This window comes from Cetorhinus maximus, chromosome 15, assembly GCF_964194155.1.
Source record: "Cetorhinus maximus chromosome 15, sCetMax3.hap1.1, whole genome shotgun sequence".
Classification (NCBI taxonomy): Eukaryota; Metazoa; Chordata; class Chondrichthyes; order Lamniformes; family Cetorhinidae; genus Cetorhinus; species Cetorhinus maximus.
In genome coordinates this window covers 94,254,707-94,268,299 of record NC_135893.1, presented here as the reverse complement: position 1 = coordinate 94,268,299, position 13,593 = coordinate 94,254,707, and the positions used below count along the sequence as shown (strand labels likewise).

Sequence of the window (13,593 nt, the reverse complement as noted above, 5' to 3'; positions counted from 1 at the left end):
AATAAAGATATCCAGCCTATTCCATCAGTGTCTCGGGCCGATCTTTGATAAAGGATAACAAACCAAACTTTAAAATTAAACCAACTCCTATCTTTTCTTCCTTAACAAATATTTGCACAGCAGTACATAACGTTCCCAAAGATAACTTTATGTCCAGGACTCTCCATCCTCATTTTGATAACGAAAACACCATCCCGGTTTTCACTCTCTCTTATGTGTACACTTTTCCTGTTTATGTTTTTGTGTTCTCTCCGACTACACAACGAGATTGCGGTATTTAGACGCCAGTGCTTTGAAACCCGCACCGTTTACCAGCTTGAGCTCCGTTTTACTGGCACTGCATCCAGCCGAATCTGGCGGGGTTTAACTTAAAGCAACTGCTGTGTGTGACTTCAAAACATTTCGACCTGGCGCCTGGGCTAGTTTCGCCCTCCTTATGACGGAACAAAGGTTGCAAGCAGCTAAATGCAGCCCAGGCACTAGATTTACCTTTTAAGATTTAAAAAAAAATTAATCCTCACATTGGCCTGAATTTCACGCTTGGCGCATACGCAGGCCCAGAAGCGGGTGTGAAATGCGTTTCCGCCCGCAATTGGTTCGCAAACGCAATTTCATGCCGGCTGGCCAATTAATGGTCGGCCAGCGTGGAACGCGCACTGAGAAAGCCTCAGCGCTGCCGAGGTTGGGGGGGGTTGCTGGGAAGAGGGTGGGTGCCGACAAAAATGAGGGTGCGGGTGGGGGCTTCTAGCGAGCTCCCTGAAGGCAGGTAGCTGCTGCGGAGATGCCCCGGGGAGCTGCAGACCCGGACAGATTAAACGGCAAGAATAAAATGCACCAAACTGTGTCTATGCAACACATTCAAGCACCTGACAGCAGAACTCAAAAAAACATCAGTCACCAGATATCGTTTTTTTCTATTATATTTCACCCCGGACATTTCATCCCGCTCTTGGATGAGGTTTTGTTAAAAACGGGCTGCCCGCCTGCCCGTTTTGCCTGTGTGGCGAGCGTGAAATCGCACGAGCAACGTAAAATCGTAGAAAATCGGGTTTTTAATGGCCGTAATCAGCCCTTTAATCAGCCCTTTACTCATCAGCAGGCGTGCGCGGGAATCAGACTTCAATATCGCTCACGTGCGAGATGACATCGGGATGCACGCCCATCATCATTTCACGCAGTTTCGGGTCGGGCGCGCACCCGCCCAATCAATGTTAAAATTCTGGCCATTATGTGCTGGCATGGCCATCATTTATTGCACATTCCTCTTGAGAAGATGGTTGAGAGCCTTCATCATGACCCTCTGCAGTCCGTGTGCCAAAGGGGGTCCCACAGTGCTATTACGAAGGGAGTTCCAAGATTTTGACCCAGCAACAATCACTTCATATCTGTCTTCACCCAAGAGAATGGGGATGAAGGTATGGAACTCGGGGAGAGAGACTGCGAGGTTCTTGAGCAATTTGATATAGGGATTGACAAGGTATTGGTGGTGTTGGCAGGCTTAAAAGTGGACAAATCTCCAGGTCTGGATGATTTGTGTTCCAGACTGCTGAGAGGGGCAAGGGAGGAGATCGCTGGGGCTCTGACCCAAATTTTTAATTCCTCTCTGGCCACGGGGGAGGTGCTAGAGGACTGGAGAACAACTAATGTGGTTCCGCTATTTAAGAAGGGTTGTAGAGATAAGCCAGGGATCTACAGGCCAGTGAGTCTCACGTCAGTGGTAGGGAAACTATTGGAGAAAATTCTGAAGGAGAGAATCTATCTCCACTTGGAGATGCAAGGTTTGATCAGGGATAGTCAGCATGGCTTTGTCAGAGGGAGGTCATGCCTAACAAATTTGATTGAATTTTTTGAGGAGGTGACCAAGTGTGTAGATGAGGATAGTACAGTTGATGTAGTTTATATGGATTTCAGCAAAGCCTTTGACAAGGTCCCACATGGGAGACTTATAAAGAAGGCAAATGCACATGGGATATAGGGTAATTTGATAAGGTGGATTCAAAATTGGCTTAGTTGTAGGAGACAGAAGGTGATGACAGAAGGATGCTTTAGTGACTGGAAGCCAGTGTCCAGTGGCGTACCACAGGGATCTGTGCTCGGTCCCCTATTATTTGTCATTTATATAAATGACATAGATGACTATGTGGGGGGTAGGATTAGTAAGTTTGCGGATGACACAAAGATTGACCGGGTGGTTAACAGTGAGGTTGAGTGTCTTGGGCTACAGGAAGATATAGACAGGATGGTCAAATGGGCAGATAAGTGGCAGATGGAATTTAACCCTGAAAAGTGTGAAGTGGTACACTTTGGAAGGAGTAATTTGACAAGGAAGTATTCAATGAATGGCATGACACTAGGAAGTTCTGAGGAACAAAGGGACCTTGGCGTGTGTGTCCATAGATCTCTGAAGGCAGAGGGGCATGTTAGTGGGGTGGTGAAAAAGGCATATGGGACATTTGCCTTTATCAATCAAGGCATAGATTACAAAAGTAAGGAGGTCATGTTGGAGTTGTATAGAACCTTGGTGAGGCCACAGCTGGAGTATTGTGTGCAGTTCTGGTCGCCACATTATAGGAAGGATGTGATTGCACTGGAGGGGGTGCAGAGGAGATTCATTAGGTTGTTGCCTGGGATGAAACATTTATGTTATGAAGAGAGGTTGGATAGACTTGGGTTGTTTTTGTTGGAGCAGAGAAGACTGAGGGGCGACCTGATTGAGGTGTACAAGATTATGAGGGGCATGGACAGGGTGGATAGGGAGCAGCTGTTCCCCTTAGTTGAAGGGTCAGTCACGAGGGGACACAAGTTCAAGGTGAGGGGCAGGAGATTTAGGGGAGATGTGAGGAAAAACGTTTTTACCCAGAGGGTGGTAACGGATTGGAATGCGCTGCCTGGGAGGGTGGTGGAGGCGGGTTGCCTCACATCCTTTAAAAAGTACCTGGATGAGCACTTGGCACATCATAACATTCAAGGCTATGGGCCAAGTGCTGGTAAATGGGATTAGGTAGGTAGGTCAGGTGTTTCTCACATGTCGGTGCAGACTCGATGGGCCGAAGGCCTCTTCTGCACTGTGTGATTCTGTGATTCTGAACAATGAAAGAACAGTGATATATACTCAAGTCGGGATGGTGTGTGATTTAGAAGTGGTGGTATTCCCATTGTCCTTCTAGTTGATAGATGTCAAGGGTTTGGAAGTGCTGTTGAAGAAGGCTTGACGAGCTGCTGCGGTGCATCCTGTAGATGGTACACACTGCTACCACAGTGTGCCAATAGTGAAGCAAGTGAATATTTAAGGTGATGGATGGGCTGCCGATCAAGTGGGCACATTTATCCTGGATGGTGTCAAACTTCTTGAGTGTTGTTGCACCATCAATGAGAAGATCCAACACTGATCATCTGCGCCAGCTCAACCTTCCACAACAAAGACCTCCGCAACTCAGCCAAAGTCCTCATGTACAGAGCAGTTGTCGTCACCACACTCCTGTACTACAGTGAGACTTGGACTGTGTGTCAGTGAAGCATAGGGGTGATGGAGAAATTCCATCGGCAATGCCTCCGCTGCATCCTCCAGATTCAATGGGAGGACTGTCGGACAAAAGCTAATGTCCTTCTTGAAGCCAGCTCCACAAGCATTCAGGCTAAACTCCTGCAAAATCAACTACAATGGACGTGACACTGTGTTCAGATGACCGAAAAGCATTCCCCCTCCGACAGGTCCTGCTCTTTCATATTTCAGGTTCCCAACTTTCCAGGGGAGGGTGAAGGAAACACTTCAAAGACACTCTGAATCTCTCCTTGAAGCATGACAGCATTGACATTAACGATTGGGAGGGGCTCACTACCAATTGTTCAAAATGGCAACAACTTGTCCATCAAGCTGCACCAGGCTTTGGGTCCAAAAGCCTTAATGATGCAGCAGAGCGGCGACAGAGAAGGAAGCAATTCCTGCATTCCGGATCCCACTACCTCACAGGATATCCTGTCCCATGTATCCAAAGACCTGCAGTCTGAGAATCAGCTTATTCAGTCACAGGAAGACCCATAGCAGAACTGAGTAGAACATCATCCTCGAATTTAGGGACAGCCAATGATGACCCATCCAGGAAAGTATTGCATCACAATTGGATTTTTTTATTATTCACTCATGGGATGTGGGCATCACCAGCATTTATTACCCATCCCTAGTTACCCCCTAGTTCAGGGGGCATTTAGGAGTCAACCACATTGCTGTGGGTCTAGAGTCACATGTAAGCCAGACCAGCAGATTTCCTTCTCTAAAGGGAATTAGTGAACCAGATGGGTTTTTACAACAATCGACATTGGGTCATGGTTATCATTAGACTTTTAATTCCAGATTTTTATTGAATTTGAATTCCATCATCAGCCATGGTGGGGTTTGAACCTGGGTCCTCAGGGAATTACCCTGGGTCAGTGACAATACCACTACACCATCACCTCCCCCATTTGCCAGGAATATTCCAGTTCCCCAGTAATGTCTTCATTTCTGATAGGAGGCACTGATGAAATTTCTCTTGAATATATTGTCTGTGCCCTTAGTCTGGCATCTCATTTGAAAGAGGGTGCTCCCTCAGCACTGGTACTGATGGTTTGATAATCATCAAAATCCTGGAATTCCCTCCTACACCTGTACCTACACCATATGGACTGCAGCGGTTCAAGAAGGCGGCTCATCACCAACTTCTCAAGGGCAATTAGGGATGGGCAACAAATGCTGGCCTAGCCAGCGAAGCCCACATCCCATAAATGAATTTTTAAAAAGTCCTGCAATGGGACCTGAACCCATGTTCTTCTGACTGACAGGAGTGCTACCATTGATCTTGAAATAAGAAGCATCTCACCCTCTTTCCCCATTATAATTTGTACAAGTTTAAAAAGTATGGGAGCTTTATTGCTTTCCAATTAAATAGCAGCTTCCTTCCACCCTATCCATGTTTAATGGATTGTCACCTTAAAAAGGCTTGAGTACAAAGAGCACAGTGCGGTTTAGCTCCATACACCATTATTTCTGCAACAAAATCTCAGAGCTCGTGTGACCATTTATCTCAGTACGGAAAACCTTATAAACTCGTAACTAATTTGGTCAGCACTCATTTTGCTAAAATAGGTCATGCTGTCCTTGTAAAGTGGCTGAATTCGGCACTTTCTATGATGGTAAGAATGGAGATATGACAATGTTACTTGAATGATGAATAAATTTAGCTTACCGGAACAAATTGGAAAACAGTTTTCAATCAACATTGGCACCATTATCATTAAATATCTGTGAGGGAAGCAGCCTGAACTGCCAAAGTATAAAGGTGGAATGTGCACAGTAATGCAGTAAAAAGTAACAAAATCTAATGCAATCTCCAAACTCAGCACAAAAATCCGAAGGCTTTCAATGTTTGTCACGATACTGTCATATTTAAAGGCAAACAGATGCAAAGAGCGTTGCCAGTAAGCAACGAGCCTTCATCGCCCCAGCTTCTTTATCTCTGGTCCCGTGACTGTGTTTGTGATTGGCAGGCACTGACAGCAGCAATCCAGGCACATTCTGCACCTGAGAAAGGTGTGAAAAAGTGGAGGGAGGGTTCTCAAGGGGGTGCAAAGTAAGGCAACTACAAAGGCAATGTACCATGGTCAGATTTGTTTCATTAGCCTTCAGTAGAGCTTTAATGGTGCAAGCCATTATACTATAAGCACTGGTTGTTAAAAAAAAAAATCTCTGAAGAGGGAAAGAGATGTTATATCAGTTGTTTAAGTGATTAGCATTTCTGGCCATAGAAGCCGAACAAATATTTGACCCTGGGCTATTGGGACTCACCTCTTCCATGTGTAATACCTCCTCCTGAAAGATATTTCTTCAAGATTGCACGCTTGTTTACCAAGGAACAAGAAACTGTGGCTGCTATTCCTCCTGGAAAACTGTTCCATTCCAAAATAGAAGGTAAGGAAACCTGTAACAAGCATTTTCTGCATTGTTCAATTTTAATCACAAAATGTCGAATGCTCAAAGATTTGACAGAGGTGTTCAAAGTGGTGAAGAAATGGGACAGGGAGGTGAAGGGGCCTAGAATGAGAGGGCATATCATGTTAAACTTATGAGCTTTAGGACAGGGAGCAGGCGAATTTTAATTCTTACGCAGAGGGTTGTGAGACTGTGGAATGCACTACTGGAGTTGGTGATTAAGGCAGAGACCATGCATTTAAGAATAGGTTAGACAAGTAGTTGAAAGAAAGTGAGATGAGGGGATATGGGACAGGGCAAGCCGTTGGGATTAGCACCGCTGTTCATGCGGAGGAGAAACACCAACACGGCCTGGTTGGGCCAAATGGCTTGTTCCATTGCACTAATTTCATATAATTCTATCTGTATTATTCAATTGTAAATCCTTTCTAGTTCCCTTCTACAAGTATTGTGGTGGTTAATTGTTCCTGTATTTTTACTCTTAGAACTTCTTTACTAGATTGTAAGTTATCATTTTTAGTTCAGCCGTTACAAAGCTGAGAGAAATGAGAGCTGACAGAAGAGAAAGAGAGCCTAAATGAGTATCCCAGATATCCTCTCCATTTGTCATGACTGGGGGTTAATTGTTAGATCTGGCTGTCTTGATCCAGTGAGACGCAGAGCAAAAAAAAGATTTTAATTCCAAAAATATGTTGGCTGCTTAAGAAAAATATTGATGACATGAGAAGGCTTTTGAAAATTCTATAAAATTGAACCCACTCCAATTATAATCACCTACATTGGTGATTGGGTGGATGATGTAAGTAGGCGGCATTATGTCCAGATGTGACAGGGCTAATTGGACCAGTTAATCTTTTTCATACGTTCATAGAAGAAGTGCTGCATAGTTCCTCCACAGAGAGGAAGAAGAAAAAAGGGGTATAATTGATCAGTCTTGTGCAATAACCAGCTTCTGGCTAAAGGTCAACAGATGCCTTGGAGCTGATTGAGTGCCCACCATCCTGGCTAAAGGCCAAGATTGTCTCATCAGTGTTGTTATTCTTCAGCCATCTAGTTATCTTTATGTTCTGCCTAAGCAAATGGGACCATTTCCAGCAGCAGTTATGATGCAACGTGACAGCTTGTTTAACAAAGAGCCTAATGTATTGCATATCACCTGGCAGAAAATGCCAATATTAGCGGGAACATATCCCGACAGAGATAGAGTATAATAACCCTGTATGATATAACATCGCTCTCAACTGTGACAATCAGTAATTTGGTAAAAACGGTTAACAAGAATGGCTTGAGAATGTTTGCTTTTATAAATTATGAACAAGTTGAGTACGCAAAACAAACGTTGGTATCCGTATGGATGTATCAGAGAAAATATTTCCTGTTTTAGTATAAAAGCTTATGCAGCACTCCACCGACAGAATTTCTTTTTACTCCATTACTGGGAGCTATTTTGCTGACCATTCTATTTTTTAGTTCATTCATGGGATTTGGGCATTGCTGGCCAGACCAGCATTTATTGCCCATCCCTAGTTGCCCATGAGAAGGTGGTGCTGAGCTGCCTTCTTGAACCGCTGCAGTCCATGTGGTGTAGGTGCACCCACAGTGCTGTTAGGAAGTGAGTTCCAGGATTTTGACCCAGCGACAGTGAAGGAACGGCGATATATTTCCAAGTCAGGATGGTGAGTGGCTTGGAGGGGAACTTCCAGGTGGTGGTGTTCCCATGTGTCTGCTGCCCTTGTCCTAGATGGTAGTGGTCGTGGGTTTGGAAGGTGCTGTCTAAGGAGCCTTGGTGAATTCCTGCATCTTGTAGATGGTACACACTGCTGCTACTGAGCGTCGGTGGTGGAGGGAATGAATGTTTGTGGATGTGGTGCCAATCAAGTGGGCTGCTTTGTCCTGAACGGTGTCAGGCTTCTTGAGTGTTGTACGAGCTGCACTCATCCAGGCAAGTGGGGAGTATTCCATCACACTCCTGACTTGTGCCTTGTAGATGGTGGACAGCCTTTGGGGAGTGAGGAGGTGAGTTACTCGCTGCAGGATTCCTAGCATCTGATCAGCTCTTGTAGCCACAGTATTTATATGGCTAATCTAGTTCAGCTTCTGGTCAATGGTAACCCCCAGGATGTTATTAATGGGGGATTCAGTGATGGTAATACCATTGAACATCAAGGGGCAACGGTTAGATTCTCGCTCGTCGGAGTTGCTCATTGCCTGGCATTTGTGTGGCGTGAGTGTTACTTGCCACTTGTCAGCCCAAGCCTGGATATTGTCCAGGTCTTGCTGGATTTGGACATGGACTGCTTCAGTATCTGAGGAGTCACGAATGGTGCTGAACATCGTACAATCAATTCTACAGTACACAATGCCAGAAGTAACTAGGGAATGTATATTTGATGCTAGTATTTTACAGGGAGTACAGTGCCAACCAATTGCATTTAGTTCGGAGCAATAACACTCAGGCTTTGTCAGGTTAACATTTGAATTTGTAAATGTGACCCGTCACAGGAGGGCTTTAGTGACCTTCTGCTAGTCACACATTTCTGCTAAGCGTTCACTGCGTCCACTTAAAATTTTAAAAGAAAAGCAGCCAAAAACGTGGCAAAGGCTATTTGGGCATGAATGTCATGACGTGGATTCATTGCACGGAATTCTATACGTAGCAAGCTCCTAATCGTGGTTGAGCTCTCTGGGCTTTCCTTTCCACAGAGTGAAATGGGCAGTCATAGTGAAGAGTGAATAGTGAAAAAAAATATATACTGTTTGGTTGTGTGCAAAACATAAAATATCTTTTATTTAATTTATTTTTCTTTGCAGTTCAATCACATTTCCAGAACTACAATTCAGAAATAGGTTGACAAAAATTAATGCAGTATAAAAAGATTCCCAGAAGCTGTTAAGCAAGATGTGATTTAATGAGTAGCAGCCATGCAAACTATATTATAATACTTAGAACAACACTTTGCATTTAACATGGGTGGCTCGTTTTTGTTTGGATGAAACGAGAATTTCTAAGAAAAATAATCTGATATTTTTGCAAATCATTTCTGCCATTTCAAACTAAACAAACCTTCCAACTTTCCTTATGTATTCATTTTCTGCCATTGACATTTGCTAAAGTGAATCTGTTCTTGATGTTGAATATTATAAAATCATGTCCACCCTCAGATTCACAATTAATTTTACTGCAGTCCAGTAACCAAGCATTAAAATGAAGTGGTCCCCAGGTGTGAAAAAAGCATTCACAGAATAATTGATAGAGTTCAGAAGAAATATATCGCATGAGGAAATAAGAACAAACCAGCTGAGAGATTCTATGGATAAGCAGGTGTGTGGATTGACTGAAAAAGACTTACATGAAGTAATGAACAATAAAGGAAAATTTTTTTTATTCTTTTATGAATGAGGGTGTCGCTGGCCATCCCTAATTGCCCTTATTCAGAGGGCATTTAAGAGTCAACCACATTGCTGTGGGTCTGGACTCACATCTGGGCCAAACCAGGTTAGAATGGCAGATTTCCTTCCCCAAAGGACACTAGTGACCCAGAAGGGTTTTTAACGACAATTGGCAATGGTTTCATGGTCATCATCAGACTTTTAATTCCAGATTTTTAATGATTTCAAATTCCACCATCTGCTGTGGTGCCAAACCCAAGTCCCCAGAGCATTACCCTGGGTCTCTGGAGTACTAGTCCAGTGACAATACCACTATGCCACCATCTCCTCTAAGCTTAGGAAAGAGGTATATAAGTCACTTAGGCTAACAAAGATGAAACGCAAAATTAAAATATCAAAGAGTATAAAATGAAATAGTGAAGTTTTCTGTAGACATATAAAGGAGAACTAACACAGATATGGGACTAGTTAAAAAAAAATGTGCAAGATAAAGTTACCAGAGATGGTAGCAAAATGGCACAAACACCGAAGAGATACATTGCCTCAGATTTCACTGAAAGGGTAACTAAAGGAAATGACAAGAGTGGAATAATTTAAGAGGGTTATTACAACACTTAAGGTAGAAAGCAAGGAGATACTAATCAAACTTAATGGAGACAAGACCATAGGTCCTGATGGATTTCACTCATGAATTCTCAATAGAGGCTAGGGAAGATATGACAGTGATACTAATATACATGTATAAAAATGCAATATAAAAATAAATAGTGCCAGACGGCATGGATAATAAATGTAATTCTTATTGTCAAAAAGAGGGAGAGAACTAAACTGGGCTTGTATTCACTGGAGTTTAGAAGAATGAAAGGTGATCTCATTGGAACATATAAAATTCTGACAGGGCTGGACAGACTGGGATGATATTTGCCCAGACTCGGAGGTGGGGGGGTCTAGAATAAAAGGCCACAATCTCAGGATACGGGGTAGGCCATTTAGGACTGAGATGAGGAGAAACTTCTTCACTCAGAAGGCGGTGAACCTGTGGAATTCTCTACCACAGAGGCTCTGGAGGCCAAGTCATTGAATATATTTAAGAAGGAAATAGATAGATTTCTAGACTCGAAAGGTGCCAAGGGGTAAGGGGAGAGAATGGAAGTATGGCGCTGAGATAGAGGATCATCCATGATCATATTGAATGGCAAAGCAGGATCAAAGGGGCGAATGATCTACTCCTGCTCCTATTTTTTCTGCTTCTATGTTTCTAAGAATCATTGAATTTAGAAATGGTGAGAATGTGCAATTATTGCTACATGGAGTGCTGGAAGCAGGTAGCACTGACATGTATAAGGGGAGGTTTGTTGCATTACTGTGGGAAAATGGAATGCAGCAATATAGGTGCAGGGTAGGGAAGATGTCATTAAAGTGGGACGAGGCTTCTGTGTAACATAAACACCGGTACAGACTAGCTGGACCAAGTGGCATCTTTCTGTGCTGCAGATTCTATGTTGAATAAAATGTATTACAATTTTTTCAATTATCTTTCCAAATGCTGACCAGATTAGTGTTGATACAACAAAAGGGTCTTTTCCACACCTGTCACAACTGTAATTGGTACTAAATATCAAACATTCCAAAAAAGCACTTCTATTGGCAGGAATACCAGTGATATATTCGAAGAAACCTATAATCCAGCTCTCAGTTAACATCCACACATGTCTGGCTTGTGAGCAATCAGGACTGGGCACCCTGGTTTCGTCTCTTCACCTCTATCTTTTACAAATATCCCAAACGTTTTGAAAGCAGTGACCACTTGACATGGTTCAAGTTCGACATCGCTTCAAATCCAGTTCCTCTTTGTTCCCCTTCTTTCCTCCTCTCTTGACTGCTTTTTGGAATACAATGGCACAGGCACCAAATGTAATCCAATTGCCAGTGGCAGTTATTCATGTGGGAGTCTAGATGCACTGTTCAACCCTGCAGGGATGATAGCCCACCCGAATCCTGGCCTTTTTCCTAAATCTACGCATGCATGCACCTAGAGCAAGTGTCGCTGAATAACAATGAAAAGCAAAGACCTTGGACTGCTAAGGCAGACAGTAGTGTGCCTGCGGATCAACCCCATACACAAACAGGAAGATCATACTTGGGATCTTCCTAGTTTGTGTGCTTTACCCATTTATTGTTTAAATACGTTGAGAACAATCAAGGAAGCAGGAAGAGTATTTACTTTCATCAACTTGGATTTCAATAATCAGAAGGGAACATAGGTTGCAGAAAGGAAAGATCCAATATATTTATGCACATTCAGATTACCAAACCAGGCTATCTTTCTCCATTGCTAATGAATATGGTTTTGGAAGCATTTATACTTGAGTAATAAAGACTAATCTGGCAGAATAAACCAGATCCACAATGTATACAACAAGATTAGCAAAGGTTAAAACAGTTGCTATGACTTGATTATCCCAAGAGCAGCTTCCTCTTTCACAGTTGGGCGGTCTGTTTGGGTCACCATAGCGTGCAGTGAAGCAGAAGATTGGCCAGATGATCGCTGCAGTAATGTACATCAGTACAGCCACAATGTTGTAGACTGTCAAAAATCTCTCAAACGGAAATGGTAGCATCGCGATGAGCTTTGCAATGGTTAAAATGATAATGGAAAAAGTGATGATAAAGCATATGCAATACACTGCCATGCACCACTGCCGCCCACTGTTATCCTGATATGAGCGCTGGACAATTACAAAGATAATACAAGCGATGAAAGCTTCCAACACTTTCAGGAGCCCGGGAACGGTCTTTAAAAATCCACTGATTTCGCCAGGCTTTGCTCGTGTGAGGCCAACTTCAACTGCATAAGCAACAAAGCACAAGCAAGACATAGCAGTGGCAGCTATTTTAAAGTCCGTTTGATTGGCCGACTCGAGGAAAACGGTAGGGTAAATGACCGAAGCAGTTAAGTTCATCAGCAAAGCAAGCATTGCAAACGATGCAGTGAAATCATCCCAGGATATCGGAATTCTTGAGTAAAGGGCCGTCAGCTCCAGCACAATAATCAGAACCGAAATCGCGAATGAGAAGCACCATGTAAACATGCACCAACCTCCATAAGGACCAGAGTATTGTCCAACATGGGCGACCAGGCTGAATGCTGTACATGAGAGAAAGATTTCAAAGAATCTTACAATTCCTACTGGACTTGTCATTAATTTGTAATCCAATAGGACAGGCATCTTGCTGAGCAAAGGTGGAACTCTATGAAACAGTGCAGTCGGTGGGTATTCCTGTCTGCAGCAGCTGACTGGGGTAATCTTCACAGCTATCCACACTTGAGCTTACAGAGTGACACGTTTCTGCGCAAACATTCTTCCAGACTAGTCGCATCTTACTGCATTGCCAACATAAAAGGTGGTTTATTTGTTATCGCAATTGGCAGATGTGACACAAAGAGGTGTGTGCCTTAAATAGTTTCCTGTATACATCATTTGCTGTGTGTCATAGTGCTTTTAAGGAAGTTAATATTCCTTTCTATTCTTAACTATACACTAAAATGGTTATTCATTAACAGCTCTCAGAATATACAGAACCTTTTGTAGGTCTTTAGTAGAGGAAGAAAACTTCCAGGTTCTTACCCAAAATTACAATGTCAATTGCAAGATCAAATCTTGATAGAGCTTCAACTTGGAGGTGAAATTAGTTGTTCACAGACACAAGTCTGAAATACAGAAATGAGCCATTGCCCTTGTTGAATTCCTGCACAATGAAGCTGTGTCACAGTGTACTGCTGTCCTGTACATATGTACAACCACATTCTAAAGTGTGAGGGTCACCACAGTGCAATTGGCACATGCATTAGCTTTACAGTCACAGTTTTCCAGATGCATGTTTGGTTAATTACTCTGCCCAGATAGGCACATAGGAACAGGAGGATGCCATTCAGCCCCTCAAGTCAGTTTTGCCAACATCTAGATCATGGCTGATCTGACTCTTAACTCCATCTGCCTACCTTGGTTCCATAACCCTTAATACCCCATCTAACAAAAGTACAGTTTTAAAGAAAATAATATAAACATTTGCTTATTTACTGTACCAATCAATATCCAGTTGCCAACCAATCAGCAGTCTCTTCATATATGGTATAAATAGTTGTTTTCCCCCTATATTGGTATTCTTGTGAAGTGTCCTGATGAGTGCAAGACAAAAAGCTTTGGCATGTCTCTTTTTTCAGCAATACTGTAGTA

The 13,593-nt window shown here is 43.0% G+C and overlaps 1 protein-coding gene across 1 annotated transcript; it reads right to left on the bottom strand.

Moving 5' to 3' along the window:
• Window positions 1-11,574: 11,574 nt before the first annotated feature.
• On the bottom strand, window positions 11,575-13,121 carry LOC144691258 (myeloid-associated differentiation marker homolog). The gene is made up of 2 exons (XM_078559305.1): window positions 12,985-13,121; window positions 11,575-12,740 (listed from the first exon to the last, which is right to left on the bottom strand). Exon 2 carries the CDS (start codon window positions 12,583-12,585, stop codon window positions 11,716-11,718), a length of 870 nt encoding a protein of 289 aa, XP_078415431.1. The 5' UTR covers window positions 12,586-12,740; window positions 12,985-13,121; the 3' UTR covers window positions 11,575-11,715.
• Window positions 13,122-13,593: the final 472 nt, after the last annotated feature.

Excerpts from the sequence above, each read along its gene's own strand:
- LOC144691258 (XM_078559305.1), bottom strand. The coding sequence starts at position 12,585 with ATGCCTGTCCTATTGGATTACAAATTAATGACAAGTCCAGTAGGAATT.